This window comes from Larus michahellis, chromosome 12, assembly GCF_964199755.1.
Source record: "Larus michahellis chromosome 12, bLarMic1.1, whole genome shotgun sequence".
Taxonomy (NCBI): Eukaryota; Metazoa; Chordata; class Aves; order Charadriiformes; family Laridae; genus Larus; species Larus michahellis.
The window spans coordinates 9,520,570-9,540,881 of NC_133907.1; the positions used below are offsets into that span (position 1 = coordinate 9,520,570).

General features: G+C 39.5%; 2 protein-coding genes across 2 annotated transcripts in view; one reads left to right on the top strand and one right to left on the bottom strand.

The window, feature by feature from the left end:
- The window catches only part of LOC141750115 (opsin-5-like), a 44,157-nt gene extending 42,253 nt beyond the window's left edge, over positions 1-1,904 (top strand). The window contains exon 7 of the transcript XR_012589569.1: positions 1,800-1,904. The gene's annotated coding sequence lies outside the window, so the exon portion shown is untranslated. The remainder of the gene's footprint in view (positions 1-1,799) is intronic.
- A 112-nt stretch (positions 1,905-2,016) lies between these two features.
- Positions 2,017-20,312, bottom strand: part of SLC9A8 (solute carrier family 9 member A8) — a 29,256-nt gene continuing 10,960 nt past the window's right edge. The window contains exons 5-16 of the mRNA XM_074604723.1: positions 19,254-19,337; positions 18,199-18,300; positions 17,478-17,512; positions 16,268-16,411; positions 14,845-14,983; positions 12,873-12,978; positions 9,921-10,037; positions 8,311-8,393; positions 6,769-6,880; positions 6,115-6,335; positions 4,872-5,018; positions 2,017-3,603 (exon numbers count right to left, since the gene is read on the bottom strand). Of these exons, the coding sequence (XP_074460824.1) occupies positions 3,496-3,603; positions 4,872-5,018; positions 6,115-6,335; positions 6,769-6,880; positions 8,311-8,393; positions 9,921-10,037; positions 12,873-12,978; positions 14,845-14,983; positions 16,268-16,411; positions 17,478-17,512; positions 18,199-18,300; positions 19,254-19,337 (1,398 nt within the window). The 3' untranslated portion in view covers positions 2,017-3,495. The remainder of the gene's footprint in view (positions 3,604-4,871; positions 5,019-6,114; positions 6,336-6,768; positions 6,881-8,310; positions 8,394-9,920; positions 10,038-12,872; positions 12,979-14,844; positions 14,984-16,267; positions 16,412-17,477; positions 17,513-18,198; positions 18,301-19,253; positions 19,338-20,312) is intronic.

Sequence of the window (20,312 nt, forward strand, 5' to 3'; positions counted from 1 at the left end):
GGGCACCCCCTCCCTGCCTGGCACAGGGATTGCTGTCAGGCTGGCCAGTCTGACTGTGGTTTTAGTAGCCACAAGAATCAGGCAGCTCAGAGGGGTCTTTGGACCAGTGGGGAGACTGAGGCACAGCGCAGGCCCTGAGCTGGCGGTGGTGAGGAGGCAGAGCGGGTTTGCTGTGCCCTTGGGCAGTGGGGTGAAACCTGGTAAAAGCCGCTGCCGTCCTGGGGAGGAGGCGGTGCAGGGTGTCCTGCCCGCTCTCCCACGGCATGGCTGTGCCAGCCTGCATCTGCTGGGTGATGTGGCTGGCCAGGGCACCTCCTGGCACAGCCTGCCGGGAGGGAAAGGGGGTCTGCTCCCTGCAGCCCCTGCCGTGGGCTGGTCGTGTCACCTGGGGACCTTGCCCAGCCGTGCACTGTCTGATGGGAGGGGAAATGCTGCTGGAAACACCTTTTCCTTGCTTTCTGTTGCATCCTGAATCGTGCAGGGCTGCTGAGCCTGGGGAAACGCCTGCTCTGTGCCAGCACCCCGGGGAGTTTCAGTGACTCCCCTCGCTCCTGGGCCAACGCCATCCCCGGGACAGAGATGGGGAACTGGGGCTGGGTTCAGCCCTGCCCGGCTGCGGGAGCTGCGGGGTGCCATTGCTGGCCCACACTGTGCGTGATGGGCTTTGCCTTCATCAGCCGAGGCGCCTTGTCGCAGGCTAACGCAGGCTGCGGGACGGGCTGGAAGAGGGAAAAATAATGTCTGGGAGGCTCTGGGCTCCCCCTGCCTCTCCTTTGCTGTCAAGAGAAACGGCCACTGGGTTTGCAGCCCAGCAGGACTTTAGGGCCTCTGTAATCAGTAACATCTGCACTGTACTTCCTGGTGGCTCCATATGTAAGAGAGCAGAAAAAAAATAAGTTTACACTGGCACAAGTTTGCAGATGACACCAAGTTAGGATGGGGCTGTGAGTACTTGCGGAAGGAGGACTGGAGTCTCATATTGGCCTGATAAAATAGGAAATGATCTAAAGTATCTGCAAGGCAAGTCAAAAAGGAGACAGATAATTTTTCTTTCCTAAGCATATTATTCTAAGTGAAGAAATCCGAACTGTGAAATGACTGTCACAGAAAAGTCAATGTATTGATAAATGAATATGAAAATTAGTCACTGAAATAATGGTAAAAACTTCTTCTATTCGCTCCAAAATAAGGAAGTTGGGGCATATTTTGAGGGAACAAAGCTGTCTTAACTCCAACTTTCGACAAATGTAATATTTTCTTAAGTTTTAGAATGGTTGCTTTTAAATCAAACCATCCAAATTTTCTTCAATTTAATTGCTTTAAAGTGACTTCATTAGTTCTAGCTATATCAGTTAATTGCGTCATTTTAATGTGTAAAATTATTCCCAGCAAATGGCTCTCGTTAGATGTCGGAACGCTATCACTAATTGCCAGCAGAGGGCAGGAAACGACCAATTTGCCTTGATGGAAGTTACCAAAGGGCTGGTCTGCTTGTACCTCCCTCTATTTTCCAGATGACCTATTTCACCAGAATAACAATAGAAATTAGAGGCTATTTCATATTTCAGCACGACTATGGCATAACGCTATGGCCAGCGTAATAGCATCTGGATCAATGTTCACCTTCCAGTGACACGAGAAGGTCCCAGAGACCTTCCAGCCAGTTCCTGGCCCTAAAACGTTCGAGTCGAGCAACTGAGTAAAACAGATGGGTAAATAAAATGTAATTAGGTCTACGGTTCTCTAGAAGGGTGAAGGAAAAGCCTGATTTTTTTTTTTTTTTTTTTTTTTTTACACAGATTGTCTCCTCAGGATAAAGCAAGCCCCGACTGTTTTCTGGTCAACACCAGAAGGCGCGTTCATGCCCTGCTGAGATTCCCACCAGCGCGTGGCTCAGCTCTGGGAGGCGCAGAGCAGCTCTTTGAGCTAAAAGGGAGGGGAACAGAGGGGGGAAAGGGGGTCCTGTATCAAGCTGTGTTATTTTGGAAAAACTGCTCAGACAACACAGGCTCAGGATTCTAAATACATTCTTGAACTTTTATTCCTCCCAGCAGGTAAGCAGTTGATTAAAAACCTTAGTAGCAAAACCAGACCAAAAATAGAAGTCTCACACTTTCAGAAACAAACATTTGCACTTGCATGTCAGATTTACGCGCAGAACTAAAATTCACATTTCAACAGTGAATATGCAAACGACTAATGAGGAATTCAGGCTGGCAGTGAGAGCGAACTGCTGCCTGGGTAACCATGGCAAATGTGCCACAAACACTGCCTGCCTGTTTAGGTGTATGCAGGTTTGAGCCACGGACCAGGCCATATAGGAAAAAAAATAAAGTGAAATGATACTACTGATTTTGAAACAGTGTAAGCAGAAGAGAAAAATCATATTAACAAACAGGACAGCTTAATGAAAGCTGTTTGCCACCTCCCAACGGAGGCTGCTTCAGCAACGTGTACTATTAACCTTCTGTACCTGGATTAGATTTTGTAGACTCTTCTTCCTCATGTACACATTTGGTTCGGCAAGCGAATGACATGCAAAATGCTGCTTTTGCTTCCACTAGAACTTAAAAATTCCCCTAGAGAATTCTGGAGTGTTAGGGACACTTCATGAATTAGGCAAAACAAAAGCTGCTGTTTTCTAAGATTTGAAGCCGAAGTGCCAGCAAGGAGCGACTGCCAGTTACAGAAACCCAACTGCAACTGGCTTTAGCCAAAGAAAAACACACATTAAAACTAGAATTTCAAATGCAGTTCTGATACAATTCCCCCCTCCCCAAACCATGCTATAATCAGTACTGTGGATTAGATACCTCAGTATAAAAAAAATAAAAATAAAAAAATCCCATAAAATAGAAATCAAGAACTTCTTAAATGACAAACCCACCAGTTCTCAGAGGTGCTTCCTTGTATGTGCAACATCTGCTTTTTGTCAAGGCGTGCATCTTCTCTGGATTCATAATGTGCAAATCCCATAAATTATAGATTTATTCCAGTCAAACTCCCTTACTAGTGCTGAAACAAATTCACAGTATAAACTGTCAAGACTCTCCATGCTGTGAATGAATATATATATTAAAAAAAAAAAAAAGTAAAGTGCAATTCATTCTGTTTTGCAGAGTCATACGATGGCTCTGTACTTCAGCATATGTTTACAGCAAATTTCGTAATAGGAAGAAGACATCCCCCATTAAACAACGTCATCATTTCATGGCAGATGTTTCTGCTTTTCAATAGGCTGCATGGAATTTGCTATGCTGTAAAACCTGAACAAAAGGTTCTTCATTCAGACCAGTGTCTGACGCTTACGGGTCTCCAGCGCTGACTAGTAGTATCAAGCACAGTAGATCTGCGGTTTTATACCTAAACACGTAGCACAAGACATGCCTGAAACATGAAAGTTCAACCTTAGCTTTCCAGCTTTTGTGCAGTCAGATTCCTGATACTTAAATCCTCTTTCTAATGATAAACTCGTTGCACTCCTGTCCCGGTCTCTTATAGCAGCTCTTGCTCATCATCTTCAGATCCTGAGGGTCCTTGTCGTACCTCTTCATACCACTTGTTTGTGAGGGTTTTCATCTGTATGCGCCCGTGATGCAAGTCCTAAGGCAAAAGCAAACCAGAACAGTTTGTTAGTTAGCTACAACACTACTTGTGGGTTAGAGCAAAAGACAAAGACTATTTAACATATTCCTTAGGAAACAATCCGCTCCTGGTCTCTAAGCATGCAAAGCAATTCTGTTTCCTATGAGAAAATATTTATGAAGTGTCCAATCAGTAATTATTTCCAGAGATGATATTTTTGATGACAGGTATTTTTACCTGTGTTTTCTAGACAGTCCTGCTCTGTGGGTTTCAACAACCCCAATGCTGTCTGGATGGGCTGGCTTTGAATCTCGCTCCTCCCTATGTGTTCCCAGGGACAGTGGGAAGCTTGTGGCCCGTTTTGGTGATTCACACACTTATTTTTCTAGCTTTTGGTTGCAATCTGGATGGCAGCCTGTGCTTTTGGCTACCAACTACAAGTCAGATGCTTACTCTGGTTTCTTGATTCCTTTTTGGTTTTGCAAAAAATGCCTTTAGCTTTTTGTGGGAAAGTGCTGAAAGCATTCTTTTGGGAAAAAAAATGGTACAAAACAAGAGGAAAAATAGTATGTTTGTGCAGGCTAGGAAGATGGAATGTGCACACTTGACACAAAATGGTCAACTCCACAGCAAAAATGCTTAATTCTATGGCAAACTGGAAAACCAGCCAAGGAGTCTTGGGTTTCTCAGGCATGGAGTGAAAATGGCATACTATTTGCACCTCTCGGAGCTGCTCAGTGTTAAGTTACACGTTCAGTCAGGTGTCGTTTTGCATTTACAGCTTCAAAGTATTGGTCTCCCACTGAAGAAGTCTTAAAAGTGAAGGCTGCAATTCTGGTGCATATTTCCAAGATAAAAACTGCACTCTGCAGAAGAACCGCAACTCCAGAATTCACAGGAGCGCGTGCAGTAAAAGGCAGTACTTTGTGTGATAGCACTTTAAAAACTTTGCGTGAGCAGCAGCAGCTTTTTCTAGCAACAGTAGTAACTAGTAACTCCTGATACTCTTCATGGTACTCTGCAAGATTAAAGGCAAGTCCAATAAATCCATACACCTTTTAAAGTTTAATTGTGGTAGCCCTGAAAGATGCTCATTTAATCCAACCTGCAATTTTACAGTGCAGCTTCTCATTACAGCTGCTCTACATATGCACAAGTAATATATTAGATGGCTCATGGTTCCTAATGTAGAAGCTGCATGGCTACGCTATGAGCCTTGAATGGTACAGAGTGAAGTGACAACCAACTCTACCACAGCTGCTTTTCTTCAAGAAAACAAGACTTACTTCTTGTGTGAGTCTTCTGGTGAAGAAAGGATTCAAATACTTGGCATCAAACCACATAAACCCTTTGAGGTCCTGGCGTTTTATGTACTGGGCTTCATATTCCTCCTCTGTGAGTTCTGATAAATGTTCCGATTCTATGGTATTTCCCTAGAAAGATCACAAATATTGGAATAACCTGAGAAATGTGGCAGTCATCCCCCCAGCTTGCTTCAGCCCCCTGCTCTGTGCTTTCCCTTCTCAGAACCAACTCCCATGCTGGAACAATATGGAAATTATCACCCCAGCCTACCAGGGCTTATGGCTGTATTAATCTGTCCAGCTGTTGATTCCTAGAGCCACTTAGCTTCCCTTTTCAGGCTGAAAGGTAGAAGACCTCAAATATTCCATATTTTGTATTGTTACTATTGCTAAGAACAGATTTCTAGTGCGCAGGTTTTCTCTTGTGAGCTGGCCAATGATTTTATCCAGCAAGCAACGCTAATGTTGTCTCACTGAAAACAAGCCCTGTATCAGAACACACCCTACCCCTGTGCTCTTCCGATACACACCTCTCTATGCAGACAGACTAAGATAATTCTGAAGATTGCCAGCTTTTTGAACCCTCGCACCAAGAGGAGCTGTTACTCAGATCCTACAGAACAACTACATGGATTGTTCGGTGGCTTGGGGAAAAACAGGCAAAAATTTAGGATACTTTGTCTTCCAGCCTTTTACATGTCAGGCTTCAGACTGGCTGTTAGTTTTCTTCAGTACTCTTGCTTAGGCAGAAATTGCTTTAAAATAAAACTCAGTCATAGGGGTGCTGTTGCTACCACCTGCTCATGGCCTTTGCTTTGACTTTTTCAAAATAATTCCCATCTGCCTTTTATGATTAATTCATGACTCACACTGTACTAGCTACTTTCCCTCTGTATATGACTCAATCCTGTATCATCTGCTTTATGCTTTTGCAGGGGTTACTTTAATTTGTATGGATTAATTTATAATTAATTGAGTTAAGAAGCTACTTCTCCTCCCTTTGTCCAAACACTTACTTTGTGTAAATACTAACCAAGCTCTGTCTTTGGGATGTTTTAAAATTAATGTTGCTTGGCTTTTTCCTACTACCTTTGCTTTTTCCATTACTTTCATTTTACTTTTTAGTAAAAAATAATGTACTAGTCTTGGAAAATGTAAAAATGAAAAAAAAAAAGGAAAAAGAAAATCAGTGATCCTCTGAATAAAAAAAAAAGCCCAAACAAACCATCTTCTCTGTCTTGCTAAGATTAATGTCCTTCTTGTTCCTCTTGCGTGCTTTGGAGTCCTCAATGTCAATCAGTCTGATAAGGGGCATGGTTCCTCCTCCCAGCAGCAAAATTGTGAACAGTACTATGATGATTGTTGTTGTCCCAATGAGCTGCCGCTTCTCTATTGGTTCCAAGCCCAAATGGAGGCTGAGGGCATAGGGAATTGCACCTCGTAAACCTTGACATAGGGAACAGTAAATCAATGAGGAGTGAATCGACAGCAAGTCCTCAGCACCCTGATAACTCAACAGGAATTCTCCATCTTTAAAAGATTTTTACAGTCCTATACTATATCCATTTAGCTATCATTTGGTTACCACCCTAAAATGAATCTGAGCTCTTCAGCTACTGTTCTTCGAACTATGAAGTTGCTAACCCTAGAAAGAAAAGTAGACTCTTTGCAGAAAAGCTTTAGCGGGGATCACCACTGCATAGTCCTCTATCGCAAAGGGCAAAGAGAACAAATGTATTCCACTTGGGTTTGAGAAGAGTGCAAGGGTTCAGTTGAGTTTTGTTCCACAGATGGAAAACCAGTTCTTTCCAGAGTAGCCCACGCTATGAAAAAGACAAAACATTTTTTCCAGTTCTCCGTACTTTGAGCTTTAACTTACCGCTAAACCACATGATAAACATCATTTTGGGGGTGATTTTATGATCACGGAAAAAGTTGAGTAGGTAGGAAAGGGGGAAAATATTCACTGCTCTACCAAACAGAACAAGTACCTGAAAAACAGAAATAAAAGACCATTTGATGTGTTACATTCACACAGGCCCCAGCTGCATCTGGTTTGTACAGAACAAGTAATGTGAATATGCTCTTTTCACTCACAAGTCTCTGGAGTAGGTGTGCTGCTAAACTAACTTAAAAGAAATCTCTCAGCATAGGTCAGTGTGGAATTTAACTTTTTAAACATTTTGTCTGCTTAACTGAAACTAAACCAGACTTGTCACTGATGGAGACCAGACACTACTTTACTTATAATAAATAAATGAAACCCAAGAGGCATTCCAGAGAGACCAAGAATTACTTTGGGTAAAAGTTGTCCTCAGTTCAGTCAGTTCAGCTCCTTTAATCATTCCCTTGGCGCAGCAGCTAAGAGGCTAGAAGATATTTCTATTGTCTCCCCACGGACCAGTTCCTCAGAGTAAAGGGCCAGAAGCCAAACAAACAGCATGTAATCCAGTTCCTCAACACTTCCCCGGGTATGGTTATAAAATGTAACACGCGTTGAAGCAACATTTTGAGAGGGGAAAAAAAAGTACTATTGATTTGGTGGCAGACAATTAACAAATACAGCAAAAACTTTAACTCAGAAAAGCCAAGCTTTTCACAATAGCGTTGCTTTCAAGCTCCACCACAAACAGACCTTGATAAGGTAAATATCCTGGAATTAGTCAGCAGGATCCTTGAAGGGCTGCGCTGTTTTCCTTTATGAATCACCCCAAAATCACACAATTTGCATTATGCCTTTGAGGGCAATGCTACATAGAAGGAAGTGTCACACCTTAGATATATATTAGATAAGGAAGTTGGGTATAATACAATGAGAGCAGCTCCCTGTGCTGATACCACTATCCATAAATTGTAGATAACAATTTTTCCCTTGAACCATGGACTAAAATGTGCTCGTATACATTGATAGTATATATGAGAGAGAGAGACTCAAAAGCTGTGGAGAGATGAAATGGAGCAGAGTTTGATACTAGTTTGCACTGTAGTTTCTACGAGCTGCCCATTCACACGGATTCTTCATATGAAGCTATGTAAGAATTCAATATTGTTTTTTGGTAAAATAATTTCTAGAATAAAGTGGCACATACAATAATCTCAGCATCTTTTGAGATTTATTTTAATAAATCTAGTAGGGTCAAAACAAGCAAGTTTCTTTTCCTTGTTTTTAATAATCTTTTATAGAAGGGTTTCAAAGTTAATAGCAAATTGGAATTCCTTAAAGAAGAGTGCTGAGAACAAGAAGAATAATTTCATGCTATTAGTGAGAGTTAGCTTTGTGCAATACATAAAAAATATAAAAGTATTTTCATAAAATCCTCTAAAACATAAGAACTATAAAATATTTTAACTGTGAGGTGTTTCCCCCCTCCCCAATACCAAACCCGCATCTAAACAAGTATGGAAGAAAGTAAATACCTACTATGCACCAGATGACAAAGGACATTTCAAACTTGTGAGGAAAACTAAAAATTGACAGGCCAAGAAATGCAAAAACACATGTTTCTGAAAAAAAAAGAAAGCACACCTTAAAAAAACAATTCTATAAAACCTTTCCTACTCTTATAATAAGTTACTACATACGGCACATAAAATAATATTTCCTGACTTCTGAATGCACAAAATAGGCACAAATGCCATTATGCAAAAGGCCAGATTCTTCCACTCTCGCTGTCAGCAGACAGCACCTTAGTCTCAGTGCGCAGGCTTTTTCCAGCTGTAAATTACTGGTAAGTAAGAACAAAGCTAGCAAAACCTTGTTCTAAAGACTGAGCAATTTTTCACTTGAGGAATATAGGACAAGTTGCAGAACACAAGCTACAGGAGCGACTACTAATGACTTCTGTAGCTTTGAATCAGATTCTCTATAAAACTGACATGTCAGGCACAATCTCATATATTGCAAGTCGAATACTACTATAAAGTATTCAACTCATTCAATTCTTGTAAATGGCAGCAGTTCATTACTTTCTTCATAATAAAATGCTGCACTGTATGATCTAACAACCCTTGTATATTCTAATAACCTCTAGAAGTGATGTTTGCAAATCTGAAATGGTAACACCACTGCACAATGACTACAGTCATCCATTTTATTTCCACAGCACCTACACGTTACCGTCAGAGAATTGCACAGTCAAGATGTTTCAGCAGTTCGCTCCTGTCCTAGCAAGGTAGGTTGCTTATCATAAAGACGGTTGAAAACAGGATAGTTTTGGACAGACAGTAGCAATACCTGAGTTACTGCAGCAGAAGAAATTGTTTGGTCACGCTTTGGGTACTGGCTACTTACATTTGCATGTTCAAAACCTGCTGCAAACGTGTACGAAATTGCACAGCGTCTTAAATAACTCCTTTACAGTGGGTTGAATGAATATGTGTTTTTTTAGCATTTGTAATAGATTAAGGCCAAACCCTGGTGCTCAGGTAATGAGTGGTTAAGTTTAGTTTGCAGCAAGGCTACTCCCTGACCATGTTCCACATGCATCTTCCTGCAAATTCTACAGAACATATTCATACCATCACCTAAAAAGCAGAAGCATGTCATTTCTTCAAAAGCTTGGCTTGTAAAAGGAAATGGAAAGGCTATGGGACTCTGAGCTGCTTGTATCACTACTGCCAAAAACTTTTCAATTTCTGAAGCTATTGTTTTTGCAAGTAGCTTTTTATATCCAAAAGCATTTTTAAAAGTACCACTAAAAATCCATCTCCTAAAACTAAAAATAGACCAGAGGAATGTAGGAGTCGGAGATCTGTATTCAGTTATCAATCTTGTGGCAAATCTCAGCAGGAGCCTGCAGGATGGGAGAGCGAGATTTACTGTATGTTTTATGCAGTATGGCAGGAAAGGTGACTTTTGACTGCCTTCCAGCCTCCACTATTAGGAACTCTTCTCTTAAAGACATGTACCACTGACATACAAATGGCTAGAAGAAAATCCACACTTCTGCTGCTCCCATCAGAATCAGTAGTTCAGACAAATAAAATTTTACACTATTAATATTAGATATTAAAATAGTAAGTGGCACCTACCACACATGAAAGCAACTGTTCTCAGTGTCTGCTGCATTAAAATCTGTGTAACTGGGGACAAGTTATGGTGTGTATAGTGAGACATCACGATGCCAGAGAAGAGGATTGCCATGATACCTGTAGAGAAAAATGTGGCAGTCAACAGAAGAATAGCTTGCACTCTGCAAATATTTGTGTTTATAGCCCTTACTAACACAAAAGCTTATGAAGCAATAAGTGGGGTTTCTATTACCATTGTTACTCATACCAGTTTCATGCCACCGGTCATATTAAATACTAAGAGGTCCAGTATAGGTCACTGGCAAGCTAGAATAAATCCCTGTTATGTCACATTTTCCCATAAAAGTGAGGGAAATAAAAAGCCAAATCTTGCTTTTCACTCTCCTAACAGGTAGAGAGATGAGATCAAAAGAAGAATAAAAACAATCTGAGAATAGCAGGGCTAGGGAACTGTATGATTCCGTTCTCCCAGAAAGTGTGTCATTCTTTCCTATCTGCTGATCAGCCAGGCTCAACCACTCCACCAGAAGCAGAATGAGACCAACAGGGCATGGGTGTGAATCCACTCCAGTATGGCGCACTACGTCTAATACCATAAAAAAGTAAGAACGAATAGCACACACAGGTGTACCCCAATTTTTTATCAACCTGAGAATCAGAAAAGCTATTGAGACTTGAGAATTCAGGGCAACAATTACTGTTGTAGGAATCATAGAATCATTTAGGTTGGAAAAGACCTTTAAGATCATGGAGTCCAACTGTAAGGAAGGTACAGCCTGATACATAGGGCCTGCAAGGAATGCTGCTGTGCAGAATGTCCCTTGCCTCCAGCAGAAAGGGTCACTAAACCATCTGCTGTAAGTTACTACAGAGATTAATCTCAGCTATCAACTATGGGAAAAGCCACCAACTTTTCCATTACAGAGTTCAGTTGCCCTAATGACATGCACGGCTTGGACAGAGGTACAGCAACTGATATCACAGGCCAGAACAGCTACCTCAGATTTCACTATATTTCACAAATCTTTGATTTGTGTTAGGGATTTTTTACATCTACCTTGCTTCCCAGCTCTTGGTTATTTATGGGAAGAATCTGAATTTCAATCTATTGCGCTAACTGCTCAAGACACATCACAGACGCTGTCAGTTGTTCAGTGTTCACAGGGAGCTGGGTATCTTAAAGGAAGTTTTAAGCATTTCCATGGCTGCTGCAAAGGATGTCATTTGAGATGATGGTTAGGATTGGGGAAGGATTGAGCAGTCCACTTGAAGAACAACTGAGTTATTTCCTTGTAAGTTATTTCCTTGTAAGTAACTGACCAAAACTGACAACGTAACCCAGAAGGAATCAATTGCAATGCAGATCTTGAGAGGACAGGATGACATGTGGGAGTACGCCTGCTTTGCCCAAAACAAGGAAAGTTTAAAAGACTAGAAGTATTTGGCTGGAGCTACAAGCCCAGGAATGGCCCAGATGAACGTAACTGGAAGGATTAGAGTAGCAGAGCTACAGTCAAAAGAATCCTTTGTTTGAAACACGGAGGTGACCTGGCTAAGGTCATTCAAAGTTTGTATTTCTTGAGAAGTCATTCTTGAAGGCACTTGAACAAATTAGAGAGGTTGTCTTTACAAAAACAATGACAAAGAACCTCTACCATCCTGAGAGTAATTAGCTAGGAATCTTACTATAAATTCTTTTTCATTGTATACCAACATACAGATGTGTTGGTTACATCATGCAATGGCACTATAATTCTATAATATTTTATTATAATTTCATATTAATAAAGCAATATAATTAGAACTAGAACAGGCCACATGCTGAGACCCTCCAGAGTAATCTTCTCACAAGGCAAAACTTGTTTTTATGGCAATACAAGTATTTTAACATATCAAATTGCTTGCTCGGGTTTCATTTCCCTACATATGTGTTGGCCTGTACACACATAGAGTGTGTATCCACTTCTGGATGCAAGTGGGTAGACTGGAATGTTTGCATTAGGAGTATACATCTTGATTGTGTAACTACCATGATTATAGGCCACATAAAAAAAAATACAACTCCACTGACATCAGTGAAGGTATTCTGATATACACTGCTACAGATCCATCCCAAAATATTCACATTAGCTTATACGTACATTTTCAGAAAGTCTTATTTCATACCTGCAGCTCATTTACAAGAAATCTAGTCCTGCTACTACTCCTCACAAACATAACATAAACATACAAACATAAAGTTGTAGAGCAAATACATCTTTTAATGCACTTAAAAAAAAAAAAAGGAAAAAAAACCCCAAGGAGATTCCCTAGCTATTTGAATTATACAAAGTGTTGCATCCCTTCCCACTTTTCTTTGAGAAATGAGACAGGAAGCCAATTGTCTTAAAAGACCAGTTCATAAACCACCTGACTATGCTGATAAAAAATCACCAAAGGCCAGAGACATTGGGCATCCAGCAGAACTGGACCCTGTCTTTGTACTTGGTTCCACAGAATGATGGAAGAAGTTCACGTGTAAGCCTCTTCTTGTGGCCTTCAGCAAAACTACCAGCTTCTCAGCTGATTTTCCCCAATGGCACTGAAGGACGGGCAGAAAAAATGGGTTCAGGGTAGCAGGGTGGATGTTACCTAAGTTAGCTGATGTGGCTGAGATCTACGGTGTGCAGCTGAATTGTTAGTTCTGTTAATTCTCCCCAGTCTAATTAACTGGGGAGAATACTAGCATTTATGTTAGCTACCAAATGCTTATGAAAACTGAAATTACCTTTTCTATACTTTTAGAACATGAAGTAGAGAATAAGCGTATCTTTAAAGTAAGTCAAGGTTAAAAGTAAGAGCACAGGTTAAACAAGAAAACCTGTAAAAAACCCAGGGGCCGTCTTAGACACAAAAAATACCTACTCCATAAATTTATCAAAGAAACTTGCACATACTCATTTTGCTACTCACCTGAGAGCGAGATACCCTCTGCAAGTCCATAAGGAAGGTAAGCAAAGATAATCATCATCCCAAACTCTAGGGAGGGTGTCTTCCTTAAATCAATGTGCTTTAGCACGTATACAAGAAAACGTTATGGAAAAAGTAAATTAAAAAAAATTTAAATCTGTGTCATTCCATTATAAAACAATGATTATGCTTAATGCACTTATCTACTGAACAGCTAATAAAGTCTACACATTGGCCTTTGACTCAAGTATGGAAAGATTAATAACTTCTTACGAGTAGCTTCTCATAACAGCTTCTTATAGAAGCTACTGCTGATAGAAGTGTATCAGAATGGACAGACCTCGAGACAGAAAAGACCTGCTACTGATGTTCCTATACAGTACCGATAACAACATGCCAAATTGTTTGTTTGGATCTAGAAGGGCCATTTTCCTACATGTTCAGTCTTTGGAAACTGCTCCAAAACTGCAGAAAATTTCTGCAGAAAATCCACAGAGAATCATTAAATAGTAAAGGCTTTTCTAAAAATAGGGGAGAGCTATGAAACAGCAAATTAAAAGTAAGGTAGCTCTCATTTATGTTTTAACAAAAATAATGTCCTTTTGATACTCAAGATATTTAAAACTTACTTTACATTTTGTAGTCACGAACATGGACATTTGCCAAAGGCCACAAGTTCTGCTTTGCATCTCATGCACAGTTCTGCAGCACAGCTGCCCAGTACAAGTAGATTTTGCCTCGGACGTTGTTATTTGCCACACTAAGCATGCGAGCAATCTCTGTTCCATCACTAGAGTTCTAGTTACTTTCAAAGGGATATGACAGATTTGCAGTAATATTCACAGTGAGAAATATTCCCTCAATCGCATCCTTGCCTTAATGCTTAAAACACTCCACCTACCATCTTTGTTAAGATTCAGAGGATTAGCTGCCTGTGATGTGGAAGTTCAGATTCCTCCTGGCTCATGAACCAGCAGCAACTTTCAACTATATTTATCTGCTGGCAACTAATAAGAAATGCCCTTTGCTGCATTGAAATTTTGCATACTTAGGGTAAATCAAATACTTTGAGGCACAAATAATTTAGCAGGGGGAAAAGGTGCTTTTCTCTTTGTCTTAATATCACTTAGATACCAGTGAAAGCAGTGTTAAACATCTGTCTCCTTCTTTTGTTGTGACGTATGGAATAATCTAAAAGTTCATGGAATCGGGCTAATGAACCAAGAAAGGATATATGTCTATATTTAACCAAACACCCTGTTCTTGTTATTTACAAACAAAGTGCTTAACAGTACGTCCCAGATGACATGAATAACTGTTGAACAAGACTAGTACAAAAGATTGCCTACAGTGAAGTCAGTATTAACATTAAACAAGCTCCAAAAAGTAACAAAGGTGTCCGACTTACAACAAACATCCTTCCTTATCTCAGCAGAGAAGCTTCTGGGTTGTTTAGCAACCAATTCACGGAAGTGGAGGAGGCAAAACATACCTCATTGTAAATCCAAATAGAACAGTATCTGTATTCAGCTGCCTGCACATGATACATAGGGACAAACGAGCTGGTCTGACTCAAAAGCCCTCAGGAAAAGCAGCTTTCTTTTTCTTTTTAATTAATAGTTTTATGCATGTAAAAAAAAGAGCCATATGCTTGTAAAAATGGATCAGTATTGAAATGAAATTAATATATTTTGAAATTACAAAACTATTACCATATTTTATAACACTCCAATGCACATAATATAAGCCACTATATGGCATTTCAGACCTCAATTATGTTCATAAAAATCTGATGCAACTTTTTAATACGCACACTAACATGAAAACAGAATGAGCATGAGAAAATCCTCAGCCAACAAAATAATATCTAATAAGAAATATCCCCTAAGAAATGCTGGATGGGAAAGAAAAATACTATTAGAATGTTGAAGTTAACCATTTTATACATGTGTTCACCACAATTAAAAAAGGATATTAATGCAGAAATAAGACCAGTAAGTGTGCCAAGTGCTGCAGAGCCAAAGAACATCTTAAGAAAGTATCCCAGTGCCTGTAGAAAGGTTTGCCATCCGCTTACATCTGACATATTTTCTCTTGTCAAACCTTCTGCTGTGCTAGATATAATTAAAAAAAGAAAAAAAAAGAAACAGTTATAAATTCTAAGCCTGGATCCAAAAATACCAAACATCTTTCGAGAACAACAACAAAAGAGACTTCCATTTCTTTGTTGCTGTCACTCTTAAAAGGCTTTCACTGTGATATATATAACAAGAGGAATGTCAAAAGATGTTAAATCAAGTCTTAGTGTAATCCCCAAAGGGAAACCTAATTCTGCTACAAATCTGGAAATCCAGCATTGCTCTTCTGAAGAACCCCCAGAATGGCGTAAATAGGCTATGATAATGCCCAGCATTACAAAACAATTTTCAAACTTTGAAAAGGAAAACACATTTTGCAGTGGTAAAAGCTCAAAGCATGAAAAAAAAGAGACATCATGTGATCCTCAGAGGAGAACAAATGAACAGGAAGACCTCTCATCAAATATTTAGGTGTGGATGAGAGACAAGAAGATCACTGAAGAAAAACAAAGAAGCTCTTGGGAGGAAAGGGGAGAAATCTCTTTGAATTTCAGGAATGTGTTTCATAGTTCCATGCAAAGAAGACATGGATTTTAACTAGTGTTCCTGTTGACTGCCGTTAGCCTTCATGGTCTTCTATAAAAGAATCAAGACTGCATTAAAAGCAATTAGTTAATTGAAAACTGACTCTAACTTCACTACCTTCTTAGTGTATCTACTCCTATACATTCATAGTCACATTGTTTGACTTCAGAAATAACATGAAGATATATCTATATTTTTTTAAACTATTTCAGCCCCAAAGAATCATCATGGGCAAAGGATAAGGATATCGGATGTTCTTCTTTCCTGTGATAGCCCCAACATAAATATAACACTATTGCATGGATGTTGATGTATCCCCCTCGAATTGAAGTGTGACTCTGGGTATAAGCCAAAGATACAGGAGACACAACTGTGTATTTGGGAAGGTAAATATTTTTGTGGAAGCCTGAAAGGCCACATGTTGGTCTTCTGTTGTCAGGGCCCTCACGTGGAAAGAGAGCTGGTAAAAGTATGCGCTTAGAAAGCAGTCAGTCATCTGGGATCAATGAGATGAGGCACTGGTAATAAGACATCCATTTATTGTCTTCTTCCCATGCAGCTTATGTTATGGATTGCTTTTAACAAAGAAGGATCATACAACATTCAGCTTTACACCAGAAACATATGACTTGTTCCAAATGGAGATGGAAGAATTACTGTATATCTGAGTAACTAATTAACAGAAAATAAGGTGGTTGCTGTTGCCATAAACATGTATAGTTCAAATGCACTTACTTGGTCAAGACAATAGAGACTGCATCATTGAGAATGCTTTCTCCAAAAACCAACATATTAAGTACAGGATCCACGTTGAGGGCATTGAAAATGGCAATGGTAGCCACAGGGTCAACTGCAGATATCAAAGAGCCGAACGCAAAACTGGGAGAACACAAAACAAAAAAGAAAACTAGATGAAAGAAAAATATGTACCTAGTAAACTTATATGAACTAGTAACAAAGACATTATGTATTATAGTTTCTAAACAGTGAAAAGTTATGCTCTCTTCTCATTCATAAGAACCTGAAGTGACAAAAAGGAAGTTTCTCTTTCATTTACTGATATACCAAAGAGAAAAGCTGTCGTCCAGCTGGAAGTGATGTTGGAGAAATACCTGCCTCCCAGCACTCAATAACAGTATCAATGTTTACTCCCAACTAAATAAGAAAAAAACAGAGGAACAGGAAACCAACTTTACAGAGACAGCCCAAACCATTCATGCGTAGTGTTACCTGTTCAGGAGTACTTAGAGAGGAACATTTAAAGGGAACTGCTAAAACTTCATTACTTTGGAATCCAAAGATAGACAATAGAGAGGCAATGGGACTGCTCAGCTGTGTAAAATCAAACACTGGAACCAAGTAAGGAAGATTTCTGCCGTTCATGTGTGTTCTACTTTGTATGTTTCTTGCTTGCCACCCAACTTATTTAAGGATTTTAACAAAAAACTCCTGTATTGGCTGTACAATAAACAAACAAAAATCCCAAATAAACCAGGAACGAACTTTATTTAACGTTAGGATGGTGTACTCCTAAAAATAACTGACTAGATCCTGTGGCAAGTTCTGGAAAAATCTACATTATTGATACTGAAAAACTCATTCTGTCTTTTAAGAAGATTTGGACAAGGAAGTTATGCCCTTATTATATATATGAATACTACCAACTAATCAAAGTTTACATATTTTAACTTTAGGGTTGGTTAAAAAACCACCGTATCTTTCCTGTCTAGAACAATCACTGAGCATAGAATACTATTTGGAAATAAGGGTATAATAAACAGGGTTTAGAAGTGTTCGATCTATTTATTAGTTTCACATACCATGTTGCATCTAAGCAATCTAAACAATAACCAGAAGAGCTGGCCAATTACAGTGCATTTCCCATATACAGTTATCTTGAAGAATGCTTCATTTCATATACTACACCATTTCCCCAAGAGCTTACCTGTCTGTCATGTTGAGTTTATAAATTACATCAGCCTGAAAGAATAGGTAAAACATAAAAGAATCACAATCAACTGTGTTTTTCTGCTGTTTTTAAAAATGAAACTATTCATCAAATCCTAAATTTACAGTAGCACCCGGTCTAACACTGCCCTCCAACAGTGATCTACTGATAAAATTCTAGTCACCCAAAATCAGCAAAGACCAGATGAAACTGGAACAGATACAAGTGAGTAGAGTAACTAAGGAATTCAAAGGAATGGAAATCTGAAAGGCAAAGAGGAAAGCATGGATTGTTTGGCCTACCAGAATAAAATCTGAGAGAAAATATAATTATCTATGTTTATATCTAATCAATGGGGAAACAACAAAGCAGGGAAGTGAAAAAAAATATTGACAGAAGAATAAGGAAGTTTAATACTGGAAATTAGAAGATGGCTCTAGAGAATACAGGTTTTGGACCAGCCTTCTGACAGGAAGACTGGTAAAGTAAAGAAGGAAGACTGGAAGTAAAAAAAATATTAAAACTCAAGTCTTAATTACTTTTAACAGGGAGCATGCTATATCTATGGAAGTGGTTCTCTAACATTGTCTCTGTGATAGCAAAGAACTGGACTCTGTGACTCAGAAATTCACTTTTGCTGTGTTTGTCTGCTCTTGAAAAATGGACTTTCAAAGAGCAAGTCAGATAAACTTAAGTGTTTCAAAGCAGTTACTCTTACCTGGCCCAGGAAATAAATTCCTCCACCTACAATGAAAGCTGATATTGCAGTGCCAAATACAGAAAACAGAGTGATGGAACCAATGTTCTGAAAAAAATTACCCTGGAATACAATAATAAAGAAGTAAATCAGTGAAAATGATCTGAGGGAAAACTCATGTTTAGGTTTGCATCTAAATTAGATTTTGATTCACAACTGGGTTTCCGATAATAAAGCTTCATTAGCTTGGTTACAGGTACCCCAGGACATACATCCACACCATCTGCCTAAAGAGCCTGCTCTCTTGAGGATGACAGCAAATCCCTCTGATACCCAGGACGTCAGTCTGGTACCCTAACAACAAGCCAATCCTCGGACGAACAGCTGTGTATTCACCAGCACTTTGACACATTCCCCACCGGGCAGAACTGTAAATGAATCCATCTCTTGTAGACAGGGCATGTGAAAAAAGGCTTGTAAACTTCCCAGTTGCTAGTCCATTTCTTAGGTTGTGGTTTTGTATGAAAAAATCTTCAGTGCTGATACCAATTCGTGATATTACTATTGCCCAACTGCTCACCCCCTCTCCTGCAGCGCAGCTCAAGTAGAAAGGCAGCACACAGGGAGCACCAAAACCACTTCAGCCAGGACCGGCACTATGAGAAACGTCCACAGAAACACACGCTCCCAGGCAAGGGGTGAAAACCCTTGTAAACATTTTCCTCCTCTTTAGCTATGGAGTGACCCCACCTTTCCCACTTCTGATCCTACTCCTTCCCATTTTGCCTCCTTCACATCAGCCCTTGTACAGCTCTGATGAGGTAAGAAACCTCTCCAACCAAGGAGAACAACCCCCGTGCAGTACCGAAAGCCTTGCCAACACACAGTTAACAGTGACAAGCTACATTCCCTGCATTCTGGGTTGAAGAGGCTTGAATTTTTCATTCTCAATTCCTTGATGATTAATATGATGGAATTTAATGCAATTATTCTAAATTTCATGAAGATAACTAAAAGCAGAATGTGTTCCAAACAAAACCTCACACATGTAAAATGGGTGTCTGGCAGGGGCTAACCTTGTGCAATGAATATCCAGATTCAAATATAATAGGTGGAAGCAAAAGCAGAAAAAACATATTCGGACGAAACATTTCTTCTTCCTGCAAAACAAAAATGAAGTATAATTTCAAGGATATCATCATATCATATTGAAATAACATCAAATCTTCCAAAAGGGAAATTATTTAAAAAAAAAAAACAAACAAAAACGTTGGAAAATGAAAATGGCATTAATCTTTTTCCCTTCTTATCACAAAATAAAAGGATGAAGAATAGTAAAATATTCCAGGGCTGCTACTTCTATTGTGGATTTTTTAATCCAGTGAAATAAAACTAGACATTACTTGTTTTAAGTTACCGTCTCCAAATAAGCTGCACAGAACCCAGGTTACTTATGGCAAAGGAAAAGTCTTTCTGTTTCCAGAAAAAGTATTCCCATTTTATCTCACGGTCTCAAAATAAGGACTCTCAAGGAACGGTGATCTCTTGGCCACTGGTTTGAATATAATCTAGGTTAACTGTGGTGAACTACAGTTTCACTAAAAAACTCATCATTTGACAAGAAGAAATCAGGTTATCATCTTAGTACACCTGCAAGTGAACAGGCTCAAGATATATATCACTGTTAAAGTCTGAGGCTTGATTCTTCTTACCAAATGTATTTTATGCCTGTAATTTAATGGTACTATTTTGATGGTTCCTTTTTACCACCAGAGTGATATAAATGAAACCTACTGTGAAGTAAGATGTTATTTTTTTGGTGACCTTACTCTTTGTCGCCTATCTCATCGCTTGGCTAACACTGCTTTATCGAGTTGTACCCCTAAACTGGCACCCTGTTTTTTTTCTGCTGGCAGACACTAAGCTCAGAAGGCAAATTAATGATGGCTGAATGTGCCCCTCTCTCTTTATCCATCAGGCTCCCTCCTGGTCCCCACAGTTCTGAATACAGCAGAACTTGTCACCTTTGGAAGCAGCGATTATTTGTTTAAATCCAGGTTAAACAGGTGATTGACTGTTCTCTTAAAACACCAGCTTTCAAAAAATAAGTACTCATCTCTTTAAAGTCTCATTCC